Source organism: Rhinoderma darwinii, chromosome 1 (genome assembly GCF_050947455.1).
Source record: "Rhinoderma darwinii isolate aRhiDar2 chromosome 1, aRhiDar2.hap1, whole genome shotgun sequence".
Classification (NCBI taxonomy): Eukaryota; Metazoa; Chordata; class Amphibia; order Anura; family Rhinodermatidae; genus Rhinoderma; species Rhinoderma darwinii.
In genome coordinates this window covers 501,262,536-501,275,649 of record NC_134687.1, presented here as the reverse complement: position 1 = coordinate 501,275,649, position 13,114 = coordinate 501,262,536, and the positions used below count along the sequence as shown (strand labels likewise).

Genomic DNA, 13,114 nt, shown 5'->3' with positions numbered 1-13,114 from the left:
TGGGATTCGGGGATTGTGTTGGTGGATGAGAGGAAAGAATGGGCTACTTCAATGCCTTTATTATGAGGAATGTTACTATACAATGTGGTAACGTCTGCTGTTAAAAAACTGATTGGGGATGTTGAACGGTCAAAATTTAGGTCATTTAGATCTCTAATTAGTTGTGTGGAATCTCTGAGGTAGGATGGTAAGGTTAGGACAAATGGTTGGAGATGAAGATCAATGAAGTGTGAAAGGTTGCTTGTGAGGGAGTCTATTCCCGAGATGATGGGGCGTCCGGGCGGATCGATTAATGATTTGTGGATTTTAGGAAGGTGGTAAATGAAGGGCATGTTCGGGAATGGGACAGTTAGAAAACGTTTCTCTTTTTTATTTATCAGTCCTGATTTGGCAGCTGACTCAATAAGGTCTTTATATTCTTGTGTATAAAGGGATAGTGGGTTGGTGGTGAGTTTTCTGTAGAACGTGATGTCGTTTAGGATTCTTGTGGTCTCTTCAAAATACTTGTGTCGGTCCTGGATAACTATGCCCCCCCCTTTGTCAGCTGGGCGAATTATGACTTCTTGTTTTTTTTGGAGATTTTTCATGGCTCTTCTCTCGTGGTTAGTTAGATTGTCAATATACTGAGATGGAAGTTCAAGTGTTCTAAATTCGTTACTAACCAGGGACGAGAATGTTTCAATCATTGGGCCCTGGTGGTGGGTCGGGTAAAAGTTGGATTTGGGGTGGACTTCCACTGGGATGGCTGAGGGTGTAGGAGAATCTATAGGTAATTCAATTGTTGGGCCTGGTTTAGTGGTGTATTTGGTCATAGCGAAATGTCTGGTGAGTGTAAGTTTTCTTACGAACCTGTTGAGGTCCATAAAGAGTTCAAAGCTGTCAATTGGTGCCGTGGGGCAGAACGAGAGGCCCCTATTCAAAAGGCTGTGTTCAGAACTGTTTAGTAACCTCGGTAACCGGCCCGGATCTGGCAGCAGCTATCTTGTGGACCCCATCAAATTCAACTATCATAACCATACGGTGAGCATTTATTATCCTCCTTTTTGTCTCACCTCCACCTTCTTTGATCCACACCAAGTGGCGCCGTGGTTTTTGCCTTTTTATCTACTTCAGATCGGATTTTATCCGCTTTGCCAAGCCGATACTCCGATACCGGGAGCATCCCACCACCAATTCCTGGTGTTGTCCACCGGAGTTCCTTGGTTGGAAAGTCGTCTCCTGCACTGGCAGCCGCTACTTTGGATCTACCACATCTCAAATCCACCCCTTGGAACACCATACAAGCGTCTGGAACCTACAAACCACGATGCTGGATTTTACCAACGAAAGGAACTTACTTCGCGAACGGCTCATCCGTGAAACCATTGGGATTGACACCCTGCCAGGACACTCTCACATAGTGAGTAACAATTCATCACTTGAAGAAACTCAAAGGATGACTGACTTATACCTATCGTTGGAAGACCTCTTAAAAAAGGAGGCCCTACAGAACATCGATTGTCAGTTTTTATCATTGTATATTTCTGGTAACATCACCCCTAGAGGTCTAAGGTTACTTATCACTAACCCTTACCCCACAGACCTCACTTTCAGTACTGACTGGAAGTCTTTTATAGATAAATGCCATCTAGGTTTCCTAGAAAGGTTGCACGCTAAACGCACCATGCTTAGTAATGCCCTCCTTTCTGATATCCTTACGATCAAGGAGCAACTATCACAATTCAGTGATCATTGTGATTTCTCCAAGTTAGAGGAATCCACCAGCAGGAGACTCATCACTTATGAAAGAGATCTCATTTCAAAAAAAGTGAAAAAATTAAAAAGAGATCAGGCTGATTATGCCCTCAATCCTGCAGGTGACTGGAAATCCAGCACCATACCTATCCCTTACAAAGATGCCACTGTACCCGACCATACTCATACCCAAAGTAGGAACTATTTGGGCAAATCAAATCCTGCAACCCCACAGAATAGAGTCATGACCTATAGTAGGTCCTTCAGGAACAACTCCAAATCCAGACCCACCAACCAAACAAACGAAACAGCACCACATAACAAACAAGGAAATCTTTCAGAGACTCCCCAAGTCCCCAAATCCTTTTGTCACCACACAATTCCAGTCCCCACCCTGAACCCCACCCAATTACCCTCTCACCCTTCCTCACATAGACCTTTCAGCCCTAAGGTACCTATGAATGCCTTTAAATCCTCTGACCTAGCTATACATTTATCTAGACTACCCTCTACTTCTGAACCTATGGAAGTCCCCCCACCCCCCACCGTCCAGTCCCCCCTATCTTTGACCAATGACTCCATAGACAACATAGATGAGGACGACGGCAACAGTCTCTCATCCCTACTCCAACTATCAGTACACAACACCCCCTTTTTCACCAATCCGACCTCACCTGAGGACCACTTCCGCAGTCCACCAGAGGACCATAACACAACCCAGGGATTTACAAACCCCAATTTAGACCTGGCCACATCTGTTCTTGATTTTACATACGCAACAACGTCTTTTTTAGGACTCCCCTCTCAGTTGGTCAGACCGCCACTAACTCCCACCGTAGTGAGCAAAGACATTCTGATTCCATACATCACAAGTCCCAAAGCCCAAACCATCACTCACTTTTTCCCAAGAATACAAAAAATTTCGACCAAAAGAAAATTAGACATAGACCTAGAGGACGGAGAGGAGGCAGAAAACAGACCAAAACAACATCCATCACTCAACAAAAAGAGGAATCTGGTCCAACAATAAAATTGTTCAACTTATCATTACACATTCTAAACAGTTCTGAACACAGCCTTTTGAATAGGGGCCTCTCGTTCTGCCCCACGGCACCAATTGACAGCTTTGAACTCTTTATGGACCTCAACAGGTTCGTAAGAAAACTTACACTCACCAGACATTTCGCTATGACCAAATACACCACTAAACCAGGCCCAACAATTGAATTACCTATAGATTCTCCTACACCCTCAGCCATCCCAGTGGAAGTCCACCCCAAATCCAACTTTTACCCGACCCACCACCAGGGCCCAATGATTGAAACATTCTCGTCCCTGGTTAGTAACGAATTTAGAACACTTGAACTTCCATCTCAGTATATTGACAATCTAACTAACCACGAGAGAAGAGCCATGAAAAATCTCCAAAAAAACCAAGAAGTCATAATTCGCCCAGCTGACAAAGGGGGGGGCATAGTTATCCAGGACCGACACAAGTATTTTGAAGAGACCACAAGAATCCTAAACGACATCACGTTCTACAGAAAACTCACCACCAACCCACTATCCCTTTATACACAAGAATATAAAGACCTTATTGAGTCAGCTGCCAAATCAGGACTGATAAATAAAAAAGAGAAACGTTTTCTAACTGTCCCATTCCCGAACATGCCCTTCATTTACCACCTTCCTAAAATCCACAAATCATTAATCGATCCGCCCGGACGCCCCATCATCTCGGGAATAGACTCCCTCACAAGCAACCTTTCACACTTCATTGATCTTCATCTCCAACCATTTGTCCTAACCTTACCATCCTACCTCAGAGATTCCACACAACTAATTAGAGATCTAAATGACCTAAATTTTGACCGTTCAACATCCCCAATCAGTTTTTTAACAGCAGACGTTACCACATTGTATAGTAACATTCCTCATAATAAAGGCATTGAAGTAGCCCATTCTTTCCTCTCATCCACCAACACAATCCCTGAATCCCAGTTAGATTTTCTAACCAACTGCATCGATTTCATCCTCAAACACAACATCTTCAGCTTTAATAATAATTTTTACCACCAGATCAAAGGCTGTGCTATGGGCACCCGTTTTGCACCCTCCTACGCCAATCTCTACATGGGATCCTTCGAAAAAATACACATAAACGGTGAACACCCCTATAAAAACAACATATTGCTTTACAAACGGTACATTGACGACCTGTTTATAGTATGGAAAGGTACTGAAGAGGAAGCCGCTCGCTTCATGGGAACCCTAAACAATAATAACTACGACCTATCATTCACTCACATCTTTTCCCCCACCTCCATAGATTTTCTGGATCTCACCATCAAGTACGACAATGACATCAACAAATTCACGACAAGTACACACTTTAAACTAGTAGACGTCAATAGTTATATCGATTTCAGAAGCGCCCACCACCGCCCCTGGCTCAAAAACATCCCTTTTGGCCAATTTAGGAGAATTAGGAAGAACTGCAGCACAGATACGGATTTCAACAAAGAATGCGCAATCCTAGAAAAAAGATTCAAAGACAAATATTTTCCAATAAATCTTATAAAAGGTGCTAAATCCAAAGCCTCTGAACTCACACAAAATTCCTGTCTAAATCCCCCTACGGTGAAACCCAAGTCTGGCCCTGGTAACTCCAATATCAACTTCATCACCACCTACAATAGAGGCAACAAAATGATCAGAAACATTCTCTCCAAACATTGGCACATCCTAAAAAATGACCCGCACTTAAAAGACACACTATCAGACAAACCTAATATTACATTCAGACGCTCCCTAACCCTCAAAAATATACTTGCTCCAAGCAGAACAAAGAAACATCTGACAACACATACAAACTTTCTTTCTAACCTCAAAGGCTCCTTCAAATGTGGACATTCACGCTGCCTTTGCTGTAACTCCATAAGCCACAAAAAATACAACTACACTTCACTGTCACCAACGAGACATTCACAATTCAAACACTCCTTAACTGCGGCAGCTCATATGTCATTTACCTCTTAGAATGCCCGTGCCAACTACAGTATATTGGTAGAACCACCCAATGCCTAAGAACCCGAGTCAATAATCACCGTTTCAATATTAACACTGGGTACCTCAAACATAGTGTATCTCGTCATTTTTCTCAGACACACGAATGCAAGGCCAATAAAATTACAGTAACACCCATTGAACACATTCACCCCGACGTCCCAAACAGATTTAACAAATTAAAACAAAGAGAAAATTTCTGGATTTTTAAAATGAACACACTACACCCATTTGGTCTAAACGACATCACAGAGTCATCTTTAGACTAACTCTCAAACATCCCTCAGACATACCTCGGGATACCTTGGATCTCTCCAAAAATACAGTACAGTACAACGATCCAAATATGTAACTACGAGACCCGGCTGACACAATTTGTTGCCGTATTTCCCACCAACAGCCACCACCCTCCTTCCCCCCCCCATTTGCATTCGCGTTTTCATGCCCTAAACTGCAATGTTCCAATTTTTGCTGTTAGGACTTCTTCCCCTCGAGTTAATATCAATATTAACACAACAACAACACAATATATACGTTATGCATTGTCCATCCAGGCAAGAAACCATCCTTTTAGACATTGCCCCCATTAACACTCATCTATGCCAACTTCACAACCCCCCCCCCCTAACCTTCCATCTGTCCCAAGAGACGTAAACCAATTCTAATGATTAAAACAAACATTGAAACAAACTACCGTTACACTGTGTCATTGAAAGCATTAGATTTCTTTACTCACATTATGTTTCATTATCTACCTATCCCTTCTCGGCAACACATTCTCCTCTCCTGTCCTTCTGTTCTTGCTGCATAGACCGGCTTTCTCTGGCGTTTTGCGGTTCACCGTGCGTTCCATCTCGCTTTGGACCGCATCGGCCACCGTAGCGTAGGTGGTCTCCTTGACAACCGGTAACAAACCCAATCCGCACACGTAACTTCTCATATCCTAGTCCCACGATTGAAATAAAAGAAATAAACAAACCACCTAAAACAAAACATTCAGTACTTGCTCACCATTTATTTCCCTTCTGATATTATCAGTTTACCATGCAATAACAAAACATTGCCGTCCCTCACATATAATGTTTTTATCACCCGATATTTTACACACATCTTTTATTTATGAATAAACTGAGAGTTCCCTACAGTGACAACTCACCTTTTACCTTTCCTATGGTTCTTAATGTGTTTTACTGTGTAATTACTATGAAATGTCATTAGAATTGATTGCACCGTTTGAACTTTGACCTCCTTGAGTTTTTGGCGGTTTTTTTGCCCAGTCTGAATGGGCTCCAATCAGATGACCCCTTCTGTGTGTATATATACATGTCCCCTTTTTTTCTGTGTTCCCCATGCCTGACGAAAACGCCAGTTCGGCGTTGAAACGCGTTGCATAGCAATAAATACCAATATTTTACTATCACCCGACTTCTGGATTCTTCCTGTCTTCACCACTCAGCAGCGCCAATACAGATCCATTTTTTCCTCCGTACATTCAGTACAAATGGTATGAAGAACTTTAAAATTCCAACGAGTGTCAGCTGTTGCGTCGCTGTGCATCGTCACGGCGAGTCAGATCACATGTGATAGCCTTACCCAATGGACAGATAGAGTTGGGGCATGTGCAGTTCGGTGTTTGTAACGCCGGAAATTTTAATTCCACACATGTTCTGTTCAGGATGTCCTTGTTTCTCCAGATTGGTGAGTGCCAGCTATTGTGTATTATAATGTGATTATTAATCAATATGCAATTAATGCATTACACTATTTTATAGGCACGTATGACACTCGTTGGAATTTTAAAGTTCTTCATACCATTTGTCAATGTTTGACTCTTGTACACATATATATAATATTTTGTTACACTGTTACACGGGGTATTTTTTTCAATATGAAGTGTATAATTGCTGCTATTTAGATGATTTGTTAATTGAGCTTTGTGCTCCCTATATATACCTGTGTGTGCTTTTCACTAATTGCTTGAAAATGCTTCCATGGAGGAAGTGAAACGTTGCTGTGTTGGGTGAATAAATTTCATTTTTTGCTATTGAGTGCTGCTTCTTTGCTCGATTTTTTCCATATACCTTATTGGGAGAACGTCACTCCCTGTTATTTGAAGCTTAGCACCAGCTGTTTTTGGTTTTTTTGCACAGTGCTGCTCCTAGTATATGTTTGTTTCTGTGTATGTATATATATATATATATATATATATATATATATATATATTAGTGTATATGTGTATGTATATATATATATATATATATATATAAAATTTAATTTCTGTTGTCTGTTCTTTAGGCATGACCAAATGACTGGACCAATCTGCACCAAATTTAACAAACAAGTAAATCACGAGCTTCTGAAGGTTTAGACTGGGTTTCAGCTCTCTAGGACCTACCGTTCTCTACATATTTACAAAAGCAAATATGGCACCACTGCCTTCCACATCAAGGACCTCCATATCACATCAGATGACCTGTATTAGCCAATAGAACCTCGCAGGTCCTTTATTCTTAGAGACTCACACACACAGTTTTAGACCAAGTTTCCATAACAACCAAGCCATTTTTATTTACTCGACGTGTAAATCACTGTAAACATTACTGTACCTATACTGGATTTGCGCATTCTCATGAATTGAAACCCTTTCATAGCAGACATGCCTCCAAAAATTAACCCTGCACTTAGAAGATGCCCGAAATCTCTCAACAGAACCAAGCCCGTGGATTTAAGCATTCTCATAAATGGAACCCCTTTCAGACCAGTTATGCCTCCAAAAAGGAACCCTACACTTGGACTTTAATGGATATGTTGGCTTCATATCAGTAGGAGATTACGTTTTTAACCACACTTACAAACAACAAACAAACGGACCAGTGTGAAGCCGGGTAACTCTACTATTCTATATGGTAAAAGTGAATGTTTGTCCTTCCTCTATAGGCATCCAAACGCCTGAACCACTTGACCCCAAATTTGGTACATAGGTACATCGGGTGTCCGGGAAGGTCTTCGTAAATTTCCCAACCTTGCCGTTGTTCTCGGTTATCAGCCATTATCACGATCCAATACTATAAAAGCGAATACAGACATTCGTTTTTATAGTAAAGGTGTTTTAAAGAGACAGTAAAAGGTAGTGCACTTTACAAGATAATCCTAGATGGGAAGGTAGAGGGGAGTGGTTGCCTATAGCAACCAATCAGATTACTGATGGAAAGGAGGAAAGCTACATTACTAGCTTGAGAGACTCCTCTTGCTCAACTGCAAGCTGATCAAATGAGTCATACTGCTGCTCGAGCTACTGAAACTCCTCAGCAAACTCAGCCCCGGCTTTCTCAGCAACAGATCGGACAGGTGGCTCTCAGAAGAGCAGAGACTCCTGCCCGAACCCAGGCCAGTCAGCAAGCTGATAGAGCACATCATGATGTTCAGCATGCTAGTTAAGGCTTTTATGCATGATGCGGTTTTCAATTTTGATCCAACCATAGTCTATGGCCAACTGGTAATAAAACTGCCAATGTTGTTAATCAACAGGCTCTGTAACAGTCTTCTGACTCAATTTCCTACTAGTTTAGCTGTTCGGTATATAGGAAGACAAAATTTAAATAAATCGTGTGATACTGCCGGGTTATATAGGGCTACTAGCGATTTCCCCGTAAACCAAGCACATATGAGGGCATGGATTAGCCTCCTGGGCACCCTTGGAAAAAATCTGATGAACACACAAACCGACAGACAGACACGTTATACCCGGGCAGCGCCGGGTACTTTTTCTGGTATATACTGTATATATTAATGAATTTCTGTTGTCTGTTCTTTATGCATGGCTAAACTACTGGACCAATCTGCCTCCTAGTTTGGCACATAAGTACAGTGAAGGAAATAAGTATTTGATCCCTTGCTGATTTTGTAAGTTTGCCCACTGTCAAAGTCACGAACAGTCTAGAATTTTTAGGCTAGGTTAATTTTACCAGTGAGAGATAGATTATATAAAAATAAAAAAAAATAAAAATCACACAGTCAAAATTATATATATTTATTTGCATTGTGCACAGAGAAATAAGTATTTGATCCCCTACCAACCATTAAGAGTTCAGACTCCTCCAGACCAGTTACACGCTCCAAATCAACTTGGTGCCTGCATTAAAGACAGCTGTCTTAAATGGTCACCTGTATAAAAGACTCCTGTCCACAGACTCAATTAATCAGTCTGACTCTAACCTCTACAACATGGGCAAGACCAAAGAGCTTTCTAAGGATGTCAGGGACAAGATCATAGACCTGCACAAGGCTGGAATGGGCTACAAAACCATAAAGAAGATGCTGGGTGAGAAGGAGACAACTGTTGGTGCAATAGTAAGAAAATGGAAGACATACAAAATGACTGTCAATCGACATCGATCTGGGGCTCCATGCAAAATCTCACCTCGTGGGGTATCCTTTATCCTGAGGAAGGTGAGAGCTCAGCCGAAAACTACACGGGGGGGAACTTGTTAATGATCTCAAGGCAGCTGGGACCACAGTCACCAAGAAAACCATTGGTAACACATTACGCCGTAATGGATTAAAATCCTGCAGTGCCCGCAAGGTCCCCCTGCTCAAGAAGGCACATGTACAGGCCCATCTGAAGTTTGCAAATGAACATCTGGATGATTCTGAGAGTGATTGGTGCTGTGGTCAGATGAGACTAAAATTGAGCTCTTTGGCATTAACTCAACTCGCCGTGTTTGGAGGAAGAGAAATGCTGCCTATGACCCAAAGAACACCGTCCCCACTGTCAAGCATGGAGGTGGAAACATTATGTTTTTGGTGTGTTTCTCTGCTAAGGGCACAGGACTACTTCACCGCATCAATGGGAGAATGGATGGAGCCATGTACCGTCAAATCCTGAGTGACAACCTCCTTCCCCCCTCCAGGACATTAAAAATGGCTCGTGGCTGGGTCTTCCAGCACGACAATGACCCGAAACATACAGCCAAGGCAACAAAGGAGTGGCTCAAAAAGAAGCACATTAAGGTCATGGAGTGGCCTAGCCAGTCTCCAGACCTTAATCCCATCGAAAACTTATGGAGGGAGCTGAAGATCCGAGTTGCCATACGACAGCCTCGAAATCTTAATGATTTATAGATGATCTACAAAAGAGGAGTGGGCCAAAATTCCATCTAACATGTGTGCAAACCTCATCATCAACTACAAAAAACATCTGACAGCTGTGCTTGCCAACAAGGGTTTTGCCACCAAGTATTAAGTCTTGTTTGCCAAAGGGATCAAATACTTATTTCTCTGTGCACAATGCAAATAAATATATATAATTTTGACAATGTGATATTTTTTTTTTTTTTATATAATCTATCTCTCACTAGTAAAATTAACCTAGCCTAAAAATTCTAGACTGTTCATGTCTTTGACAGTGGGCAAACTTACAAAATCAGCAAGGGATCAAATACTTCTTTCCTTCACTGTAAATCACGCGCTCCCGAAGGTTTTAAACTGGATTTTAGCTATCTAGGGCGAACCGTTCGACATATTCACAAGAAATTGCAATACAATACAAAAGGAAATATGGCACCACTGACTTCCACATCAAGGGTCCTCCCTTATATCTGATGACCCGTATCAGCCAATAGAAGCTTGCCGATTCTTCATTCTTAGCCTCACTGATATACACAGTTTAGCACCAGGTTACCATAACAACCCAGTCCTTTTTGTTTTACACCGGGTTTCCATAACAATCCAACCATCTTTCTTTACTCACCGTGTTACTCACTGTAAACAAACTGTACCTATACTGGATTCCAGCATTGTCATAAACTGAACCATTTTCAGACGAGTTATGTCTCCAAAAAGGAACCCTGCACTTGGAATTTATTGGATATGTTGGCTTCATATCAGTAGGAAACAAAGTTTTTAACCACACACACACACAAACAACAAATAGACCCGTGCGAAGCCGGGTAAGGCTTCGTTCACATCTGCGCTAGGGCTTCGTTTCGACAGACCATGACAGGCACAAATGTAAATCATAGGTTTCCGTTTCCATCACCATTGATTTCAATGGTGATGGATCCGGTGCCAATGGTTTCCGTTTGTGACAGTTGTGCAAGGGTTCCGTCGTTTTGACGGAATCAATACCGTAGTCAACTACACTATTGATTCCGTCAAAACGACAGAACCCTTGCACAACGGAGATCAATGGTGATGGAAACGGAAACGTAAGGTTTCCGTTTGTGTCCGTTAGGGCTCCGTTCAGACGGAAAGCTCCAAAGGAACGTCGGAACAGAGCCCTAGCGCAAATGTGACCAAAGCCTTACTCTGCTAGTATTTCATAGTTTGAAGATTTGGGATTACAAAGCAACTAATTAAACAATATCTCGGGAGATTTAATTAGGTCACTAGTCAATATGACTTTCCCACTAAACACACATGAACTTACCTTTGTAAAGAGAGTGAGCACTGGCTTCTCCTTCTGGGGTGCATAATGCCTTTTTGTCGCTTGAAATGCTAAACGTTCTATTCTGTGTAAATGTCTTAAATGGAACATCTGTTGTGAGAATAGAGAAAGGAATATATAAAAAAAAATCTACCAACAAAACAATTAAAATATTGTTTAATATAACTTCCATTAAGGGTCTATTCACACTGCGTTCACAGTGTATTTCGGAGATATACGTCACGAGGATTTCCCGACATACAAGCCATTGTATAGGTATTAAGTTGCATATATCGCAGAAAGTCTTTCATTGTAAAAAATAAAATAAAAAATATGTTATCAAATACGCTATTCCATACAGTTGAATAAAAGGTTTACCAACATATACAGGCCCAATGGATGCCAAAAGGACACTTTTTTTTTAGTACCGGTCAGGTGATTGGGGCCCTAGGAATATGTTTGGCATATGCACTCGGAGCTGCAGTGTAAATAGACCTTGTTTTACGGAACTGGGCTTAGATCACCATAATGTTCTATATAGTGATCGTAGTTCTGTTTAGTTGAACTGTGAGTTTCCATGTGCTGAACCGTAATACAGGCCCTAAAATACTGCCTTATTAAAGCGGGCTGTAACTGGCCTAAGGATGATAGTAATTGCTCTAAAGAAACTTATGTAGCATATAGTCAATAGTTGACATTACATTAGTAATACTATTTACACATATTTAATTCTGAAAATGAACGAGCAATACACAATTTGTCAACCGATCTAGAACTACTTCAAAACTATAATGATGTTACACTTCTTTATCTGCTTCATTTTCTTGGTCTATTGTGTTATCTCTTATCTTTAGGTAACATTCACAGCAGGCAAGCTACTCTTCCAAAGTAGATCAAACTGGTTTCTCTTATTGGCTTTTCTTTTGTTATATATTACTATTGAAGAATGGACAGACACAACATAGCCACTGTCATTTCATAGCTACAATTTCATAAATTTAGAGTGAAATGCATAGCCAGCTTTTGATATGCTTCATGTAAAATGACTGAATACATTATAGTGGATGCACAGAAAGCCCGGTAGCAAATTTCTGACTGGGGATAAAATCAAACAAAAAATAATAGTGTGAGCCTTTATGCAGCATTTTATACAGAACTGGAAACCTCGAACCAAGGGGAAAAATATTTAAAACCTCGGTCTTCTATCAAAAAAAGATAGCACAACTATAAATATATATATATTTACAGGAAGTATAGAAAAACCTAGACATCAACTAAATAGATAGGTTTTGTTCACATCTACGTAGGGACTCCGTTCATGGGTTCCGTCGGACCTTTCCATCAGGGGAACCCATGAACAGAATCCAAATAGAAACCATAAGTTTCCTTTTGCATCACCATTGTTTTCAATGGTGACGGATCCGGTGCAAATGGTTTCCGTTTCTCACCGTTGAGTAAGGGTCCCATTGTTTTGAAAGAATCAATAATGTAGTCGACTGCGCTATTCATTTAAAGCGTAACTAAACGTTCGATCAACTTTTTATTTTCTAGAAGCATGTGTAATATAAATATGTTTTGTAATATAATTGATTAATGAATTTGCGCTCCTTTTTGTGTTATATGTGTTTTAAATGGCCACTCTGACACTTTTCTACCACATTTTATTTCTTGTATTTCTCCTGTTGCTAGCAGAAATCCGTACACCGTTTGATTGTATCAGTGTACGGATTCTGCTGCCTGTGAGTAAGGGTGAGTGGTGGCCCCATCCTGATGTCAGATGTGCACGCCCCCATCGTGACATCAGGAATGTCTCTCTGCCTCTATACACTACACAGTTCTCTAGCAGCAGAGCGCATGGAAGAGACTGTGTGCACTGGTCTCTGTGCCTGC

The 13,114-nt window shown here is 41.1% G+C and overlaps 1 protein-coding gene across 7 annotated transcripts in view; it reads right to left on the bottom strand.

Moving 5' to 3' along the window:
- Positions 1–13,114, bottom strand: part of C1H5orf63 (chromosome 1 C5orf63 homolog) — a 233,268-nt gene that overhangs the window by 98,250 nt on the left and 121,904 nt on the right. For all 7 annotated transcript variants that reach the window (XM_075835947.1, XM_075835928.1, XM_075835937.1 and 4 more), the window contains exon 2: positions 11,228–11,335. In XM_075835947.1, coding sequence (XP_075692062.1) covers positions 11,228–11,335 — 108 coding nt within the window. The remainder of the gene's footprint in view (positions 1–11,227; positions 11,336–13,114) is intronic.